At 37.9% G+C, this 20,761-nt stretch overlaps 2 protein-coding genes across 2 annotated transcripts; one reads left to right on the top strand and one right to left on the bottom strand.

Moving 5' to 3' along the window:
- LOC109839694 lies at positions 9,878–10,580 on the top strand. Its single transcript, XM_020408206.1, has one exon. The coding sequence runs from the start codon at positions 9,882–9,884 to the stop codon at positions 10,404–10,406; it is 525 nt and encodes a 174-aa protein (XP_020263795.1). The 5' UTR covers positions 9,878–9,881; the 3' UTR covers positions 10,407–10,580.
- On the bottom strand, positions 12,525–19,143 carry LOC109836328 (pre-mRNA-splicing factor SLU7-like). Its single transcript, XM_020404190.1, has 6 exons — positions 19,001–19,143; positions 15,272–15,435; positions 15,068–15,180; positions 14,137–14,553; positions 13,919–14,054; positions 12,525–13,508 (listed from the first exon to the last, which is right to left on the bottom strand). The coding sequence occupies exons 1-6, from the start codon at positions 19,014–19,016 to the stop codon at positions 12,741–12,743; spliced, it is 1,614 nt and encodes a 537-aa protein (XP_020259779.1). The 5' UTR covers positions 19,017–19,143; the 3' UTR covers positions 12,525–12,740.

The following is a 20,761-nucleotide window of genomic DNA, read 5'->3' as shown; positions in this document are numbered from 1 at the left end:
GGCGAGGAGGTGAGGCGAGGGAGCTCGCTTGTCGCCACGAGGTCGCCTGTTGGGAGCGTGGACCTCGCCTGATGAAGGAGATCGAGCTTGCCTTCGGAGCTCACTGATGGAGACCTCGTGTGGCATGGTGGAGGCCAGCTGGAGATTGCCTGGTGCCAGATCTGACTTAGGGTTTCCTTATAAAAGGGAAACCCTATTCACGAGCGGAGAGTGTAGAGAGCTTGAGCGATCTCTCAGAGGATTTCTGGCGACGGCATCTTTTTTTGCCTCTGCGATTTGAGCCCCCATTTGTCCCAGCTCTCACGAATTTAAGAGAGGAGTTGGGGAATTAAAGAGAGGGGGGTTGAGTAATTAAGGAGGAGTTGAGAGAGAGATCTACAATGTAGCTACAGTGTAGATTAGCATCCATTTGAGAGATCTCAAGTTTGAGATCTTCTCTCTTTACAAATTTGTAATTTCTTGTTGTTAAATAAGAAATTATTTATGTTGCTCCAGCGGATGTAGGCAAGTTTGCCGAACCGCGTAAATTTATTGTCTTGCATTTGTGGTACTTATTTTGGTTGTTGTTTGTTCTCTAATCTCGTTTGCGGTTGTGTGTTCCTCCGGTTCCGCTGCGCACAACAAGTGGTATCAGAGCTCCGGGTCTGGCTTGGGGTTCGATTTGGAGAAGAAAGCTAGGGTTTGAATTCTCATTTGAAGAGATTGGATTGTCAAAATAACCGAAGCAAGTACATCAGGATCGTTTCTGCCGAAGGCGATACAAGGGTTGAGCATTAATAATACAAAAATTGATGTTCAAAAATTTAATGGCAAGATAAATTTTGGTTTGTGGAGGTGTAAAGTGATGGATGCATTAGATGCCCAAAATTTGGAGGAAACTCTTGAATTACAAGAGAAACCCGAGGATATAGAGGATAAGGTCTGAAAGAAAATGAATAGTAGAGCATGTGGGGTTATTCTATCATGCTTGACGCCGGACTTGATTTATGATGTGATGAATGAAACATCGGTGAAGCGATTGTGGGAAACACACAATGAGAAGTATTTGACGAAGAGCAATGAGAATCGGCTTCATTTGAAGAAAAGGTTTCACCAATTTAAAATGAAGAAGGGGGTTTCCATCAGAGAACATGTCAATAATATCACAAAATTGCTATCGGATATGGCCAATGTGGATATCATGGTAACGTGGATATCATGGTAGAGGATGAAGATAAGACGATGTTATTGTTATGTTCATTGTCAGAGGATGATTTTGGTACATTTGTCCTTATGATGATCAATGGTAGAACCACTGTCAGCTATAAGGAGGTGACCTCAACATTGGTGAATTATGAGTTGAGGAAGAGAGATAATGAACCCTCCGAGAAAGCATCGGGAGATGCATTGGCAGTGAGATATCGTAGTCCAAACCGCTGTCAGTTTAATCGCTCAAAGTCGAAGCATAGAGGTGACCATAAAAGTGTTGGTAGGAATCAATGTGTTTTTGTAAAGAAGATGGACATTGGAAGAATGAATGCCCAAAGTTGAGAGATAGAGCTGAGAAGAATAAGGGGAAAGTCGGACATACTTCAGAGGTGAATATTGCTAAAGTTAGTGGTGACAATTCTGATTCTGATTCTTCAGGCTACTCATGCCCAGCATTACCGTCAGTTTGTTATGCAGACTCCATGGAGTGGATGTTAGATTCGGGTGCTACATATCACATTTGTCCTAAGAGGAATTGGTTCTACAGCTTTGAGGAGTTGAAAAGAGGGGATGTCGTGTTATTGGGAAATGATCACGTATGCCCCATTGGAGGTATCAGAACAATTCGAATCAGAATGTGTGACAATGGTTGGATCGTATGCTTAATTCTGATAGGAAATAAAATAGTAAAATGATTATTCATCGAATGACTATTCATCTATTATATTTTCATCAAATAGTGAGCATGAGGACTCTATGAAAAAATGGTGGTTCAATTCGATGTTGTCTAAGAAGAAGTTAGAACATAAGTATGGGCTAAGTAAATCAATGGATAGTCTTAATGCTGTTGTGACTAGGGAGTTGAAGAAAGTGAGATTCGTTCCGTAGTTAACAAAGAATATCATTTTACTTGGAACTTTGGAGGCAGTAGGTTATCGGGTGATCTTGAAGATCTCCAAATTTGGAGAGTGATTGGAGGGGATTCACTCTTCAAATTTGGAGGGATGGAGATTTTTGCCGAGTGATTGGAGATGCTCTCATGTCAATTGAATGTAAAACAGTAAAATATGAGGGAAGAAGTTCAAAGAGACGGCTCACGCCATTTGCATCCTAGTGTTCTCTAGACAAAAATGTCAAGTCTTATTCTAAAAAAAGATTTTCCAAAAATCTAAACAAACTTGCACCAAAACTAGAAAAATCTAAACAATTTTCAAATGAAGTGGAATTAATGTGTTTGGTTCAGGCATCAGAATGGATGTGAACTATAGGCTGTCTAAAATTCACAACAGACAGTTGATACCTATCTAACTTTAATCAACATTTCGATAATGAAAGTTACAATCAGACGACTTTCATGTCAATAAAACGAAAGCTGCAATTGAAGGATTTTCACGTAGATCAAGAAAGGCTACAATTTAACGACCTTCACGATAACTGATGAAAGCTCTGATTCAATAGCCTTCACAATCAACCGTGAGAGTTACAATCTGACGACTCTCACAAATCAACCGTGAGAGTTACAATCTGACGACTCTCACATCCCAAATAGCTAAAGCGAAGATTACAGAACAACGGTCTTTGCAAACTCTTCAATAGAAGAGGTTACAAGTCAACAACCACTTCTAAACGCAGAGTTTATCTCTGCGTTCAATTTTCAAAACACAGGCGGTCCCTACGTTTTCGATTTTCAGCAGACGCCTAACTTTGCGTCTCAAGCCTAAGACGCAGAGTTAAAACCCAGAACGCCCGCTTCGGCGATTGACTCGTTAAAACACGAGCTGAACGGTTTCCGAACCGTTTTTCCCACGATCTGAGGGAATCTCGCCCACTTAGGAGCGGGTTAAGGGGTTAGTTACACCCCTTATCTTCCTATAAAAACCTCAAAAAACTCAACCGAAAATGTTGAGCGCTGCGGAAGCCAAACAATCAAACCAACGTGCTACGAGAAATCAAATCAAACGAACGTCGAGAGAAGGCCAAACGAATCAAATTAATGCCACAAACACAAACAACCAATTTTAACGTGGTTCGGCAAGTTGCCTACGTCCACGGGGTAAGAAGGGGATAGAGTTTTTCACTAATAGAGAAGAAGAGTACAAACTGAGATTACAAATCACTCAAACTCGCCAATTAATCTCACCAATAAATCTCTAATTCTCTCCAAACAAAACCCTAACCAATAGCTCAGAAAATACCTCTTTTCTATGCTCCAAATAACCCTAATTTTATTCTCAATTCTCTCTTCCAATTGATCCATATATATAAAAATCCTAAAATCATAAACATACTAGGAATTCTAAAACAAAAAACAAAATAGATTGGGAATCCTAATAACCTGTTACCAAAACAGATTTGGAATCATGTTACCAAAACAGATTAGGAATCCCAATAACCTGTTACCAAAACAAATTAGGAAACATATTAGGAACCTGCTATCCAACAATTCTCTACATCGACGAAGTTTTTCCAAAACTGAGCCGATACCAATACCAACCAAACGTCTCACTTGTTGTGTCCAGTACGAAGTGGAACAAATCCACGATAACGGACTCAATCCATAACATGTCGAGAACCCAAACGAGAATGCGAACAAACTCCAAATGTCAGTATCAACTCACCAAACCGGTTGCATCATAAATGACTGCCTACGTATCCTCTTGCCCAAGGAATCAAGCCTTCACGTAGTTCACCCAAACGGCCTTCAAAGGCCCTCAATCAAATAGAAAAGTTTGTAATTTTTCACCAATATCACTAACGGATCTACAACTGATAGCGCTCCTAATGGCCCCAAACTGAAACAAATCAAACACCTCCACCTGAGGTGAACCAATTACCGTATCCAAAACATGTCCACCAGCTGCACTCGAATCCAAAACCAACTCATCATCTGCATCCAAATCCTGTCCACCAGCTGCACTCGAATCCAAAACCAACTCATCATCTGCATCCAAATCCAAATGATCTCCAAACTATGTCACCTCAGAACCAACTCATCATCTGCATCCAAATCCAAATGATCTCCAAACTATGTCACCTCAGCTAGAATCCCAAACAATACAGTATGATCTGGAGTATGTGGAGTAATCTTCACCTAATGTGAAGTAGCATCACCCTCCACCCGCTGTGATATCCCAATGATCTGATCAACACTCTCCACCTTCCGAGAGTCAAATGTGACATACCTACTCAGAACAAAATCAGAAGCTCCTAACTGATAATCAAAAGAACCTCTGAATCCCAAACGTGCAATCGGATCAAATCTCACATCCTCGATGTGACCAAATGTTAGGCAACCAAATATTCGACGCAACCCAAAATCTGAAGCAACTCCACTAGATCCAAAATCTCCACACGCAACAGTCGGCAACCTATGACCAAGATGACCCAAATATATCGAAGCTCCAAAACCAAAACCAATGCTCGACAACCAACGCCGATCCCCCTCCAGTAAGGAACGACCCATCAAAACTGTCATCTCATCTCGTCACCCTAATGTTTCCACATTAATGAAGTGTCTCAAATTGCCATGAGCTCGGCACAAATGTAAGAAAGAACCCCTATCAAAGCTAGAACGACGGGTTACCTTTCTACCAATACACTTCTTTCAATTGTTGTTGACTTCTAGGACTTCACACCAACAAGACCTGGTTGCAACCCACCAATACCTAGAACAATTCCCAACTGCGGAAACCAAATACCGATTATCTCCCAATGATGCCTCCTTAAAAGGCTCCCAAATGCCTGACTGAACACCACCTAAAAGACCCATCGATCAATGGATAGGAGTGTCAAACTCCACCTCGGTCTTCTTGTTCATACCAATGTGCTCAAAAGACTTAAATCTGCAGGTCAAAGCACTCCTCAACAAACCATGCACGACATAACCAATCAAATAACCCAGCCTCAACAAATACCACAGTCTAGCCAAATTCAAAGAAGTCATCAGCTCTCTATCAAACACTGTGCTCCCAATCAAATAATACAAATTATTCCTCCCGACGCCCTTCATCACAATCATGGACCCCAATGTGACTTTCAAACGTGAATCGACCAAGGTCACCCTATAGCCTGCTGCCTCCAAAACTCCAAGTAAAATGATGTTCTTCTTCAACTGAGGAACGAATCTCACTCCAACCAACTCCCGAATCACTCCGTCACTCATCCTAATCCGAACGGTACTGATACCACCAATAGGACATTCATGATCATTACCCATGAGCACAACCTCCCCTCTTTCCAACTCCTGAAAGCTGGAGAACCAATCCCTCCTAAGGTAAATATGGTAAGAAGCACCCGAATCTAACATCCACTCTGTAGAGTCGGCAACACAAACTTACGATAGTACATATAACGAGTAGCCTGAAGAATCTGAATCTGAATTATTGCCACTAGCCTTGACAACATTCACCTCTGAAGCTTGAATAGCTTTCCCCTTATTTTTCCCGGCTCGATCAACCAACTTTAGGCATTTGGCTTTCCAATGTCCATCCCCTTTACAAAAGACATACTGCTTCCTACGAACTCCAAGATGTGCCCCTCTAGATTGTGACCTCCTACCACGGTTTGAACTCTTTGCTCTTGCGTCCAATGCCCCCGCTATTGGCTCAACTGAAGTCTCATTATCCTTCTTTCGAAGATGATAATTCACAAGTGCAACGGTGACCTCAATATAAGAAAGAGATGTCTTCCCATTAATAAGAGTAAGAACGAATGTTTCATATTCCTCGTCAGGCAAGGAACTCAACAACAACAACGCATTGTCATCATCTTCAATCATCACATCTACATTCACCAAATCCGCAAGAAGCTTCGTGTAGTGGTTCATGTGATCACCAATGGAGGTCCCCTTCTTCAATTGGAAGCGATAAAGCATCCTCTTCAAATGCAAGCGGTTCTCTACACTTTTGGTCAAATACTTACCCTTTAATATCTCCCAAATCTTCTTAGCCGAAGTCTCATTGATCACATCATATTTTAAATCTTGAGTCAAATAAGATCTAATCACACCACACGCCGTTCTATTCATCTTTTTCCAAACCTTCTCCTCAATGTCTTCCGGTTTCCCGTCCAACTTTAATGTATCTTCCAAATTTTACCCATTGAGCGCATCCAAGACTTCACATCTTCAAAGACCAAAATTGTTTATGCCATTAAATTTCTCCACATCTATCTTCATAGAGTGGATATTCAAACTTTGGACGGTCTTCACGTCGGAAGTACCCTCCACAACTCTTTTTTTCCCGATCATCTTTCTCAAAGCACCAAAACAAATGCAGAATAAATAAAGAATAGATCCAAAATTGAAAAAGATAGTGTCTTTACGAAAAAGATTCTATCTTTATCACCAAACGAAGCCCTAGGTGAGCCTCCAAAATGACCTACTTCTCCAAATAGCCCAAGCGTAGCCCGAGCTCTAATACCACTTGTTGAGCGCTGCGGAAGCCAAACAACCAAACAAACGTGCTACGAGAAATCAAATCAAACAAACGTCGAGAGAAGGCCAAACGAACCAAATCAATGCCACAAACACAAACAACCAATTTTAACGTAGTTCGGCAAGTTGCCTACGTCCACGGGACAAAAAGGGGATAGAGTTTTTCACCAATAGAGAAAAAGAGTACAAACTGAGATTACAAATCACTCAAACTCACCAATTAATCTCACCAACAAATCTCTAATTCTCTCCAAACAAAACCCTAACCAATAGCTCAGAAAATACCTCTTTTATGTGCTCCAAATATCCCCAATTTTCTTCTCAATTCTCTCTTCCAATTGTTCCATATATATAGAAATCCTAAAATCATAAACATACTAGGAATTCTAAAACAAAAAACAAAACATATTAGGAATTCTAATAACCTGTTACCAAAACAGATTTGGAATCATGTTACCAAAACAGATTAGGAATCCCAATAACCTGTTACCAACAAATTAGAAAACATATTAGGAATCTGCTATCTAACAATTCTCCACCTCGATGAAGTTTTCCCAAAACTGAGCCGACACCAATACCAAACAGTTAGAGGGAATAAATCAAATTTAAATTTTTTTAATTATCTTCTTACAAATTTTCCAACAAACATGAACATGTGGGGTTTGCACGTGCAAATGATTCGTTGCTTTGATCACCGTTGCTACTCTTTTTCATTAAGCTCATTGTTCGTGTCGAAAGTTGTTTTCATTGCTGAATCCATTACACATTTATCGGTTAAAGATTTAAAGTAAAATTAGTCTTTTTATAAGACTTTCTTACACAATGAAAATAAGAAAAATACAACTCTCTTCAAACACACACAGATGCCGTTTATCACCCGCTGCTTGCGTGAGATCTTTGTCTGTGTCGGGGTTTATCTGTGGACCACCGCGGATCAGATCCAGTTGATCGGAATAAAAGATCATTGCTCTTGCTTCACAAATGAAACAATCACAAAAGTGATAATCACGACCAAGTGAGATTACGACTCTTCTCGAGATCAAAACCAAGTTTGATCCAGATGAAAGGGGAAACATGCCTCAAATCCTTCGAATAGTTCACTCTTTATGCTGAAGTTCGCCAAGATTTGCTAGCCCTCCTCTGAAATTCGTGGACCACTCTTCAATTTGACAGCACCTCACCTAGATTTCTGATCCCCCCTGCGTATAGGGCCTAGGCTTGTATTTATAGGCTTCAGTTGCAACGTTTTTGGATAAGAATTGATGATTTGACGTTATTCTTAGTTAATAACCGTTTAACCACATTTAGGGATAGCTTCAAAACAATTAGGGAGGCTCTGGAACGAAAGAATCCCTTGAAAACTATCGAAAAACGCGTTTTCAGCGTTTCTGGGTGCGAGCCACACAACAGTGGCTCAGATCTGTGCGAGCCACCACATGGTGGCTCGGTCTTGATCGAGCCACCTTGGGGTGGCTCAGCCTTGGCCGAGTCGTTTCGACGCGACTCGGCCGCCAGAGGCTTTTTTGGTTTGTTCCTGTTTTGCCGTTTTGCATAATTCGTCGTTCTGTTGACTCGTAGCTTCACTGATTCGCTTTATGCATTTCGTTAACTTGGAGGTGTCTGATGAGCGTGCAGGCCACTTGGAGGTGTCTAATGAGCGCGCATGTACTTGGAGGTGGCTGATGAGCGCGTGGTTCCTTGCTTTGTCGTTCCGGTGGCTTGTTGCATGAACATCGTCTGACGGTTCGCCGCTCGACGGCTCATCGTCTCAAGCTGTGTTTGGGACCTATAGGCAATTTTTGACGCCTACACTCATTGAGACCATTATTTTTATCTTCACATTCCTACCTGTTCGTGCAGTTAACCCTTTGCCATTATACCCTTAAAGTTAGAATTGTAGCTATAAGCTGAAGTTTGAAATGCTTTGGCCCTGTTTGGCAAAGGGTTAAGGAAGAGGGATTATGGAGAATGATTAACGTATTTAGCTCATTCAATAGACTCGAAGGACCATAAACTAATCTTCCAAGTTTACAAGTATGTTCTAAAGCTACCCCAAAAAAAAAGTTGAATTTCATAGACGTTCCTGCTCCTAACGGAACTAAGAAATTCCTTATGGGCTTCGAGAAGCAATAATCCATAAAGTTTAGGAGCAAGCGTGTGGGGGCTTATATAAGAAATGTGAAGAAGACGAAGTAGAGGCTGAGTTAGATGCATTATTTATTTATTTGTTTGTCTATTTTTTATTTATGTCTACTGTATATTGGCTTAGCTTTTAAGCAATCTTGGAATCTTGGGTGCGATTTTGGGGAGGGGCTTTTTGCCTTGCCGTCCGCACACCTGCCAAGGAGAAATGAGCAAAAGCGAAAGAAAAGTTGCGATGTAAAAATGAGAAGAAAACCCCCTTCACATTCTTAATTTGTTTTTCTATTCCTTTTTTCATTTTCGTTGTATGCTAGCTAGATTTCATTATTTAACAAAGATAAGTTCACAAGGTTTCTATTTTTTTAAATATAGAAAAATCAAGTGAATGTCGTGAAATCTCAAAACTTACGATCATTTTTTAGGTTTTTCTATCTCAGTTTTATTTCTTATGCATTATGTACTAGAATTCCAAATTTATCAAAGACGAATTTTCTTCCTTTGTCATTGTGTGGGAATATCTAATGGCAGATATTGTGTAACAAACCCTTCATTTCTTCAAATTTTCGGAGATGTACGCTTAAAATTGAGATGTCAAAGCAAAATCTACTGGGCTACTTTCTTCCTTGTGTTAGATTATTCCGATTCAAAAGATGTTAAGACACCACGAGAATAACTAGGAAAAATTCTTATCATCTATTTCGTGTCAAAATTTACATAGAAAATATCTCATCAACTGCATTTTTTTGAACCCTCAACATAAATTAGAAAACATTAATGCCTTGCAGCGTATGAGAAAGTATTATATCACGTGAAGTGTTAATAGTGCATCAAATGGAATGGATGTGCGATCTTTTATCTTTTATCTGTATAATAAAAAAAAAATCCCATTTAAGTTTCTCTATGATCCTCACAGAAGTGTGTGCTTTGCAACTAATCACTGTAAGAATTTTCTTTTAATTAGTGTAAGAAAAGTATAAAAAAAGACTTAGCTTAGGTCCGACGCAAAAGTAAGCCGAAAGAAATCTGCCAATAACACTTGAAAGCGCATCTTTTTCCCCCCACACAGAGACTAAGTAGAAAATCAATACGTATGTTTATATCCCCATTAACATAACTCATGCCCATATCTCAACCTCTCTCTCTCTCTCTCTCTCTCTCTCTCTCTCTCTCTCTCTCTAGCTTGATGTCTTGCTTCCCTGATTCGACCAAAGCTTGGAGAAAACTCACCTCCAAACTCCGAACCAAGCTCCAAAAGCTCAGAAGATCAAAGACCATCAAGAAAGCAACTTCTCATCTCAACAGGAGAGGAAATTACCCCGCGAAAAGGCTGCGTCGTCGTTATCGCCACCATCATCAGGGTTTTGATCCTGTTTTTGTGGATGAGCTCTTCCAACAAACCGCGCCAAGTGTTACTGAACATGTAGTACTTGAACCAGATATCAAAGCGAAGAGTCCAACCATTGAAGCTGCTGCTGCTGCTTCTTCTTCTTCTTCTTCTGCTGCTGCTGCTGAACATTATTTCAACTGTTCTTCGGTTGATGAGAGAGCAGAGATGTTTATAGCCAAGTTTAGAGAAGAGATGAAGCTTCAGAGGCAGAGATCACTTGAGAAATATCAGGAGATGCTTGCTCGTGGGTTGTAAATTAAGGAATGGGTATTGTATGATTTTAATTATTTGTGCTTTATGTTTTTTCTTTTCTTTTTTTTTAGTACTGTAAGTAATTGTTTGGAAGTTTGAAGGTGCTAATGCTGTAATTAATATCTTGGGTAAATTATTACGCTTGACGACGGACCCCCATGAGTTATTAGGTGTTTTGCACTAAACCCCTATGAACTTCGGGCCATTTTGGTGTTGCTTTTTTCGGAACGCTTCTGCTTATTTTCTAGAGAAGCAGTCAATAATGGTGTTTGTGAAATCTTTTCGATCTGCTTATTGAAATCGCTTATGCTTTTTTCGAGAATGATCAGAGCTTTGTGAAACTCTACAACAGCTTCAAGAGCAGCTTTTGATATATGATTACTAAACATGACTAGTTTCAGCTTGCTCCTATAAGCTGCTCATGTAAACCAACTTTATTGTAATTATAAGCTCTAGGAAAAACTCACCTCCAGACTCCAAACTGAACTCCAAAAGCTTTAAGATATCAAAGACCATCAAAAAAGCAACTCCTCATCTCAACAAGACAAGATAAGGGAGAAAATGGTATCCTCATCAGCATCATCAGGGTTTCGATGATGTTTATGACTAGTATTTGAGCCTGTAGTATTTGAACCAAAGAGGACAGCCGAAGCTTCTTCTTCTTCTTCCGATTATTATTATTAATTATTTCAATTATAATTCGGTCGATGAGAGAGCAGCAAATTTTATTGCGAAGTTTAGAGAGGACATGAGGCTGCGGAGGGAGGTCACTTGGAGAGTATGAGGAGATGCTTGCTCGTGGACTGTGAACTTTTAATGACGGTAAATCACACAACCCCCAAACAGGCCCAGAAAAATGCCTCATGGACCCTCAAAATAGAGGACCCTGAGTGGGACATGTGAGGTGTCGCATTCCTATCCCGTGATGCACTGTTCATAAATAGTACATCACGGAACAGTGAGGCGACACCTCACATGTTCCACTCAGGGTCCCCTATTTTGGGGTCTCTGTAGCAGCACCCGCCCCCCAACCCCCACCACAAAAAAAAGGGCAACAAAAAAGAAAAAAAACAAAAGAAAAAATTTAACATTTTGTAGTTAAAGCCCCAATAACTTTCAAAATCATAGCAAACCCCCAATAATTTTTGAAATAGTAGAAAACACCAATTCAGTTTCCGCGTTTTGTAGGTAACCCCCATAAATTAGACCAAAAACAACACAAAAAAAAATCATTTTGAAGGACAATTTTTAGCAAAAGAACAAAAAGAAAAATAGGGTTTAGAACCTTAACCCGGGTGCAAGCAAGAGGAGAATGGATGACAAAAGACGAGAGATTTCTGTATGTAGGGTCGAAAATATAAATAATTTAAGGGGTATTTTGACCTTTTTAAGCCACATTAGTAGCAAATGCCAAACTTTGAGGGTTTTCTACAAAAGTTGTCGGGTATTTAGTGTGACTTTGAAAGTTATTGGAGGCTTACTGCAGAATGCTAAAAGTTATTGGGGGTGTTCTGCGTAACTTATCTTTAATTAAATTGTTATCCCGTGGAAAATTCACCTCAGTAAGAAATTTCTTCTGGCTTTCGGTCCTCAATTCATAGACTGCATATTGAAATACACATTCCATATTTGGTGATATTCCTCCCCTATACATTTTATTAGTCTGCCATAAGACGCAAAAAATCAATAACCACACTTTCCAATTATCTCTACAGATGTTTCTTTCCATGTTTACTGAAATGTCTGCTATGCTTCACATAAATAACTTGTGGCTGATCTAAATCTTCGCACGGTCAGGTAACCCTCACAATGAGCTAATCATTTCAAATTATCCGCATTCTCTCACGAAATACGAAGTAAACTTTGGACATTTTAAAAAACCCAAAAAAAAAAAAATTCTTCAAAGACCCAAAATATGAGACCAATAAGGAGGACAAGTGAGGTGTCCCCCTCCTATTGGATAATAAGTTGGCCATCGTTAATAATGACCAACTCATTATCCAATAGGAGGGGGACACCTCACTCATCCCCCCTATTGGTCCCATATTTTGGATCCATGTAGCAAAGCTTTAAAAAAATTTGCTCTCGACGAGAAAAGGGCAGAGAAGGCTCAAACTTGCATAGATAGAACCTCGACCTTCTCCATAAACAGAACAAATTAATACACTCATGGTACCGTTTTCGTTATCGGTTCAAGCTTAACGTACATCATCAGAACAACCCGGCAAATATGCAGCAACGTAAAGTGACACACTAAACAAATCCCTGAAAGAAATCAAAACTCATAGCTTATGCACACATACAACCCTCAGCCTTGTGCCTGTCACCAAAATCGAATCAATGAAGGAAATCCTTCATAGGATCATCATGATGAACCCTCTTCATCCGATAAGCTTCCATATCTTCAGCAGTCACCTCATCACTCCACTTCACATTATACTTCCTCTTCCTTTCGTCTCTCTCCTCCTTCTTCCTCGCCTCCTCCTTCTTCAAAGCCTCAGCCAGTAACTTCTCATCAAGAACCAAATCATCTGGAACTTCAGTTCCCCATGTAGCAAGCCTTTTCTCTTCCTTTTCCTCCAATTTCTCTTCTGTAGCCTCTTTACGAGCAATATTTGCCTTCATAAGATCAGCTGCAGCTTCAGCGGCCTCAATCCCAGCTGAACCAGTGCAATAACTATTTCGTATCAATTGCTTGCAGCAAAGATAACCCCACTGATGATCCTTCCACCACGAACCCCAAACAGTTGTATGATTATTTATATACACGTCTTCTTCATATTTGCTCTTTGGAAGAGCCATCTCTTGTCCCTTGATGATTCTGCCAGCGCGGTCGTACTCAACCTCTCTCTCGCTTTGTCCTAAAAGGAGTTCCTTTGGAAGAGACTCTTCGGATGCTGCGTTTCCATATTTTTCCATTATTGTGTCTTTTGTTTTGGATTTCAGCTTCTCTTTGATTACCTTGTAGTTTTTGAATAAGAGTTCAGCTTGGGACGGAGCGGCTTGCATGTGAATGTCTTGACCCTTTTCAAAGGCTTCCCACGCATGAAGGTTTAGTTGCTTGAATTCCATTGCTTGTCCGCTCGTTCTGTATTGGTTATCCCCCTGAGAGTATTTAAAAAAAAAATTGCCTATGGTTAACTTTTTACAATAATTTAAAAGGGTTAGCTTAATACGGTTAAGTTCAGATGCACCCAATGTATTATGGGGTGTAGTCATTTTTACGCCCTATGCTATAATATTAGCACTTACACCTCCTGAATCTCAGGTGACATTATTTCTCGTGTTAGGTTGACATGTTACATGGTAACGTCATGATAAATTACTTTTTCCCTCCAGTGTAATTTAAAAAGACTAAACTCCACCTCTAAACTAAGAGCTCACTCACAATGATACTCAGGGGGTGTCACTGGTTTAGGGAGTACAAGTGGCTCCAACCCCTAGTAGAGTTGACCCCTATGAAATTTATAGTGTGCACAAAAACAAAGTTTTAAGGACTTATATATGGCACGTACTTCATAGAACTTCTCATTTGGATCGCTATCTGGCAGCGGATCCTCACGCATTGACCGTGTTTTTGGGTCATAATGAGCAGAATTGACATCGAGATTCAAAAGATATTTTGCAGTATCTTCCCGAATACGCAAATTCCTGAAAACAAACAATTAGCAATATATGAGCCTCAAGATAAGACGAAAAATAAATGAAATAATTTCCATGCAATCAGACTTACCTGACTGTACCAGTACTACCACCACCAGTGGTGCGCACACGTTTCTCAACCTTTGCAAAATCCATCTGTTTGCTTTCATCAACCTTGGCTTCGTCAACTTTTAGGTCGTCCTCATCATCATCCTCATCACTAATGGAATCCTCACCACCACTCTCGGTTTTGTTTCTCTCCTCGAGTTTCTTCAGTTGCTGCTCCTTCAGATATTTCCTTCTAGCTTCATCCCTAGCTTCGTATCTCTCCATTACGTGGGCATAAGTGGAGGCATCAAAACCATTCCAACGATCACGTTTGCCATCATAATCAAGCTCAAATGTCTCCACCTTCTCATCAGGAGCTATATGCATGTTTGTCCACTTAGCTCCCAGCTTCCTTGGTCTCTCCATGCATGACTTCTTGTCATGAGTCATGGCCCCACAACTGCAGAAATTGGAAAAAAAATTTAAACAAATTAAATCAATATTAAAGTATAGCAAAACCAGACAGCAATCAGAATGCTTAAATCCGTTATAAGAGTAATACATGAATGATCAAGAAGACTTTTCTGCACTTCACAAGATGCAACATGGCCAAATTTCCTTCTCTACAGTTAGTGATCAAGAGGAAAATTTAAGTAGCAACAACGTTCACAGATTCAGTGACAAGACCATAGAGCAAAAGGATGGGCTTTGCTTTAAGGAATAGATTTTGCAACTAACATCATAGTTCTAGAACATGGCCAACAGAGAAAACCGAGAACAACAAACAACAGGAAGCATTACAGAATAGGTCTATACCGTAGTGAGATCTCATTTCAAGATACTATAGAGGGAACACTGTTAGTAATCTCCATCAAATAGTGACATGATTACAACTCGCCAGGACCCTACTTGCATCAAGATCCATATCATAAATTGACTTTGAGCGAGGCAAAGGAAGGGAAGGAGTTACTTACTTTTCACAAGCACCTTTTCTAAATCGGTCAGCTTGGAAGATCTTGGCACCTCTGTCATACCACGCTTTGGTATAGTTGGGATCAGATTTCCATTTTCTTTGATGTTTCAAACTCTATAAAGTTAAGGTGACAAACATGATTGTTAGGTAAGCATATTAATCTGGTGCAAGTATTAAAGAGACATGATGAACACATTGAGCTTACCGGTCTCTCAGCGTTAAGGTACCAAGGAGCTGATGACATATACTGAGGTATGTGAGGATTGATCTCTTTTCCATCTTCATCGACCTCAGCTGGTGCCAGCCCAGCCTTACGAGCTTCCTCCAATTCGAGTTGTTTCCGATGGTCTTCTCGAGATTTAAAGGAGACTGAAATTGATAAAGACGATATATGTTAAAGACCTAAAATTACAAAATATGAAAGTCCTCCAAAAGAATAAGCAAATAAATAAAAATGCCTGGAATTTGTATTCTTTTTTCATAACTTTCCTTATTGCAGAGCAAGAGTGCCCAAACAAGGATTTATTCACTTCTTCCAACATACAGCAAACTAATCAGAGTAGCAAAACCATAATATTTGCTTGAGAATTATGATTTGATCTGAATATAATTACCATGTAAAATGAAACCCGACATGAGAGACATTAACACAAGATGGAGACCATTTTGATCCAAGAATTCAACACACTAAGTCTTATACTCCAATCAAATGTTGAATATTCAATGTCACATTTTGTCTATGAAGTGGGACTAAATTAATATTCCATTTGTTCCCTTATCTTGAGTAACCGAATAAGAGAAACAAACATAAGATTTTCAAACTGGCATCAATAAACACAGTCTATGTGATGTTTCCAATTGGCATCAACTATTAAACCATCTAAATGTTGTTCATATGATGTTTAAGGTATTAATATAAGTATTTATCAAAGGTTAATATATGACCTGCATTTTAGCATCTCCATGCACCGGTTTTTATCTTTGTAAAAACCACCTTTAAAATAGGGTTATTCTATATAAGGCACCTTTGATTTTTTTTTTTTTCATTTTATATATAAAGCACTTTTAAAAATGTTTTTTGTTGCAATCAACCACCTGGGCCCACTTTTCAATTAAGTTTTTTTCTTTTTTTTTCCAGTGACTGACCTCGCCTAACATAAATTGAGCAATATCTCTCAAATACACTTTGGTACTTGACAACTAATTATTAGAGCGAAACCGAAAAAAACATAACTTAAACAAGTTCAAATTGGCAATCAAAGGTGGCTTCTATAGAATGTCCCTATTTTAAAGGTGGTTTTCTATGGGGAAAAAATTATTTTTACTTCGCAATTCAAAAGGGTGAGTGAAGAAGCTGAAAAATATAAAAAATGAGGTAAAAAGTATGACTATAATTGTTGGTCGTAGATGGTGGTGTTTATGGTCACACCTAGTAATTCCTGACATTTCACATGGACAAAAGGGAGAAAGTTGCAAAGTCAGGGTTAGGTATAGCGCTTGAAAGTGAGAAGGATGTTTATACGTCAACGTATAAGAAGGATTTTTTTTCACCTTGCAGATATTGAAATTTTTACTAATGAAATTAGTTTCAGTTAAGATTCTTGATTACTGGAATTTACGAGCGGTTTCAATTAGGATTCTTGATAACTAGAATTTATTGAGGTGATGGTTTTCAAATCTGTTAGTTCTTTGGAAAATAAAAACAGAATGTCACATGAAAACAGAACTTTTAAATTAGTTCGAGTATATTCATACTTCCACGAACTCAGATGCTAAGGAGACCTCATTGGAGTTTATCATGTAACCAAAATTACAATAATACAGACTGAAATGACAGCAATACCAAATATCTTGGAAAATAAAAAGAAAATTTGGCACTGGAAACAGCAATACCAAATATCTTGGATCTTCAGAACTAGAGGTAAGCTAACTTATCCCAGCTTGTTGGCCTCCCATTTGCCAATAGGCTTTTATTTTTGGGTTTTTTTTTTGGGGGGGGTTGGGGGGTTGGTATATTTACCTCTGGCATATTTGCAAAACTATCCATGAAATCATCTACTTTGGTGAAACAATATGCCCCAAATCAACAAATCGTCTACTTTGTTATGCTGAATTTTTTTTTAAAGTTTGATAATTTGGAGATAGTTTTCCAGTAAATATGATAAACATTCCTTTTTCCTTGATAAATGCCATAACAGAAACAAGCACTGCTATTGCCGAGTACTCGAACTCTTGGTGAATGTATGGGCTTATCACAGCGCCAGAAGACTAGTTTACATTGATCCAGTTAGTGGGCAAATGCAAGAACAGCACCCTAAAGATCAGCGCATCGGGAAAATGTGGGTTAAGTACTTTGACTTCACATTGTTGAAGAGTATGGATGAGGATTTAGCCGAAGAAGCAGATGATGGCATACATCCAACAGATAGATGGCTTTGGCCTTTAACTGGAGATGTACATTGGTCAGGGGTCTTCGATAAGGAGAGGGAGGAAAAATATAGGCGGAAAATGGATAAGAAGAGATTGAATAAGGCCAAGCTATTGGATAGGCATAAGTTTGGATACAAACAGAAATCTTTAGGATAGTAAGTAGAGAATCCCTTCAAGATGGTTGCACTATCAATCCTTTGGCTCGAAGCCGGTGCTGCAGCTTGAGCTGCAGTTCATACAGATATATGATGATATTGTGTGAATTTTTTTTTCCTCATGATTCATTCTCCCAAGGAGAAGAGGAAAGACATTAAGCGCTGGGCTGGTCAGAAGGACGAATTCCTTGTTTTTGTTTTCCCTCTCATTTTTACATTGTTTTTTTTTTCGAGATTCAGTCTGAGAATTCTACAGAAGAAGTTTTGCTTAGAGACAGTAGATATTCTTTGTGACTGAGAAATTTGAGCAGTTATTCTCAAAATACGAATGTTACTGCTAACCAGAGATGTAACTTTTTACACAGTTGCAAATGAAGAAAATAACAGGCCATATTTTCAATGACAATAGAAAGGGGGATCACAGCAGTATTTTGTACGCAGGCTGCGCAGCTGCCCTTTTAAGTTCTGTTTCCGGTGCGATTTTTTTTTATTTATTTTCCAAGATATTTGGTATTGCTGTCATTTCAGTCTATATTATTGTTATTTTGGTTACATGATAAACTCCAATGAGGTCTCCTTAGCATCTGAGTTCATGGAAGTATGAATATACTCGAACTAATTTAAAAGTTCTGTTTTCATGTGTCATTCTGTTTTTATTTTCCAAAGAACTAACAGATTTGAAAACCATCACCTCAATAAATTCTAGTTATCAAGAATCCTAACTGAAACTGCTCGTAAATTCCAGTAATCAAGAATCTTAACTGAAACTAATTTCATTAGTAAAAATTTCAATATCTGCAAGGTGAAAAAAAATATCCTTCTTATACGTTGACGTATAAACATCCTTCTCACTTTCAAGCGCCATACCTAACCCTGATTTTGCAACTTTCTCCCCTTTGTCCATGTGAAATGTCAGGAACTACTAGGTGTGACCACAAACACCACCATCTACGACCAACAATTATAGGCATAATTTTTACCTCCTTTTTTATATTTTTCAGCTTCTTCACTCACCCTTTTGAATTGCGAAGTAAAACACTTCAAAAAATTTCAACAATTATTACAAGAAAAGGTTATACAGACATAAACACCAAGTATCCCAATCGACAATAATTTCTATTCTCAATTAACATTTTTCTACAAAAACGAAGAAATATAACTCGTCTTTCTCCTAAAAGCTGGAGATTTTGATAAGATCACATGCTCCGTCCGTATAAAACCTAAATTTCTCCCTCCCTTTCATCAAAATCTATCCGTATAAAAACCCTAATTTCTCCCTGCCTTCATCAAAACCTAACCAAATCCAGAGCTGAAAACACAGGAAGGAAAGAGGAAGTAAAGGAAATTACCTGAAGCCGTCGCCATTTTCGCCTCGAATCTCAAGAATCGAAATCGAGAAGGAAGGAATTTCGAGAAAAGGGAAGATGCCTGCGACGATTTTGGGACGAATTCGAAACCCTAATTTTCTATCGAAGAGCGCTACCGTGCAAATGCGAACCACCCTCCCCTATTTTTTTTTTAAGTCCCACGTTTATGCACGTGCATTGCACGTGATTAGATATCATGGTTAAGTTTTTTTTATTTTTTTTTCTAGTTGTTCATCGGTTTTACTTTAATAGTTTATGTTTAATTTTATCTCTAATTTTCTTTGATGTTTGTTTAAATGGGTTGTATCTAATTTAAATTTTCACGTTGATATTTGAATTGATAGAAAACAAATATAATCTGAAGCTAATTTAAATTTTTATATTATTTGAACTGACATAAAACCAAGCTTTACTTGAGAAAGTATAGTGTTGCGAAAGTGAAAAATATTGAAACAGTGTTATACAGGAAAAGTGAATATTTAAAACTAATAAGGAAAGGTGATTATTAAAAGTATGCTAAAACGATACAAAAAAATATATAAAATTTATTCCTAATCATTAATAGACTTCATAAAAATTATAAACTAAATATTAATGTTAATTCTAGTATACTTTATATGATAAAGGCATCCAGATAAGCATATAAAGGTACTAAAAAAAGTTCATGAACTCCCTTTCTAAAGATTCCTAGTTTCATTCAAACCAATTAAACTATTCTATAAAATATTTAAAAAATATTGTCTTTTATTCCTTCTATTTTATTTTTTTTTAGCTAAGATCAATCCTTCTTCACCTTTATCTTTTTCCTGGACAATTCTAGAATAATATCTTCATCATCTACATCGATTGTGACATCGGGCTGGAGTTGTATTTTTTACATTGTTATCTTTCCTAGGCTCGTTATTCTTTGATCTTCTCGTTTAACTTCACAAAGAAGTCGACTGTATTTCTGATGTTCAACACAAACTTTTTGAAATACAGACTTTGATTTTTTTTCCTATTTTAATGAGAATAAATTTTAATTTCATATATATATAATTATTTGTGTTCGAAATTTATTACTTAAATAAGATTAGGAGCTACCTCTATTTCATCTACAATGAATTCTTTTGATATGCATCCAATAAAAGTTTCTATTATATCAATAACGTTACTTTTGATCTCCCTATCGTTTTTCACAAAGATCTGAACTAAATACATCTATTTTCATTACCAATTTACCTTAGATTATAGTATTAATATTTAATTTCTTTAGAATTTGAAGAACAAAGTATAAAATTTATGAATACTTACTAATTTTTCTTATATCTTCCATGGAGAATTCTTCATTGATTGAGATAAAGTTGTTTATTATTCTTTAATGAAACTCAGTCAGTGTTTTTTTGATATATTTCTATCACTTTTATCATTTGCAATGGAAATAACTTGATTCTTTTGAATGGTATCTTTGAACATTCTGATAGTTTCTCTATATGTAATTTATTGTATTATTTTACCTTGCAAATATTACTAACATCAGAGATTAATGTTTCTAAATTATAATCAATCAATGCTAAGCTATTATATTATAGTCTTTTATCATTTTTATGGATTTAAGCATCTATCAATTAAATGTTACTAATGTATTTTTGTTGCTCCAACTTGTTAGTAAAATTACATGCAATTACTTTGATTTATATTGTTACAATAATTTTAAAGCTATCATATATTTTTTTTAAAATTTTTATTCCTTAATCAAATATT

Source organism: Asparagus officinalis, chromosome 4 (genome assembly GCF_001876935.1).
Source record: "Asparagus officinalis chromosome 4, Aspof.V1, whole genome shotgun sequence".
NCBI lineage: Eukaryota > Viridiplantae > Streptophyta > Magnoliopsida > Asparagales > Asparagaceae > Asparagus > Asparagus officinalis.
This window is presented reverse-complemented; position numbering and strand designations above follow the sequence as displayed.

What these genes read in the sequence shown, in the direction of transcription:
- LOC109836328 (XM_020404190.1), bottom strand. An exon ending in ACCTTAACGCTGAGAGACCG is followed by an intron (nt 15,181 to 15,271) that starts GTAAGCTCAATG and finishes TTAACTTTATAG; the next exon opens with AGTTTGAAACATCAAAGAAA. An exon ending in CAAATGAGAAGTTCTATGAA is followed by an intron (nt 13,509 to 13,918) that starts GTACGTGCCATA and finishes AAATACTCTCAG; the next exon opens with GGGGATAACCAATACAGAAC.
- LOC109839694 (XM_020408206.1), top strand. Translation starts at nt 9,882, where the DNA reads ATGCCCATATCTCAACCTCTCTCTCTCTCTCTCTCTCTCTCTCTCTCT.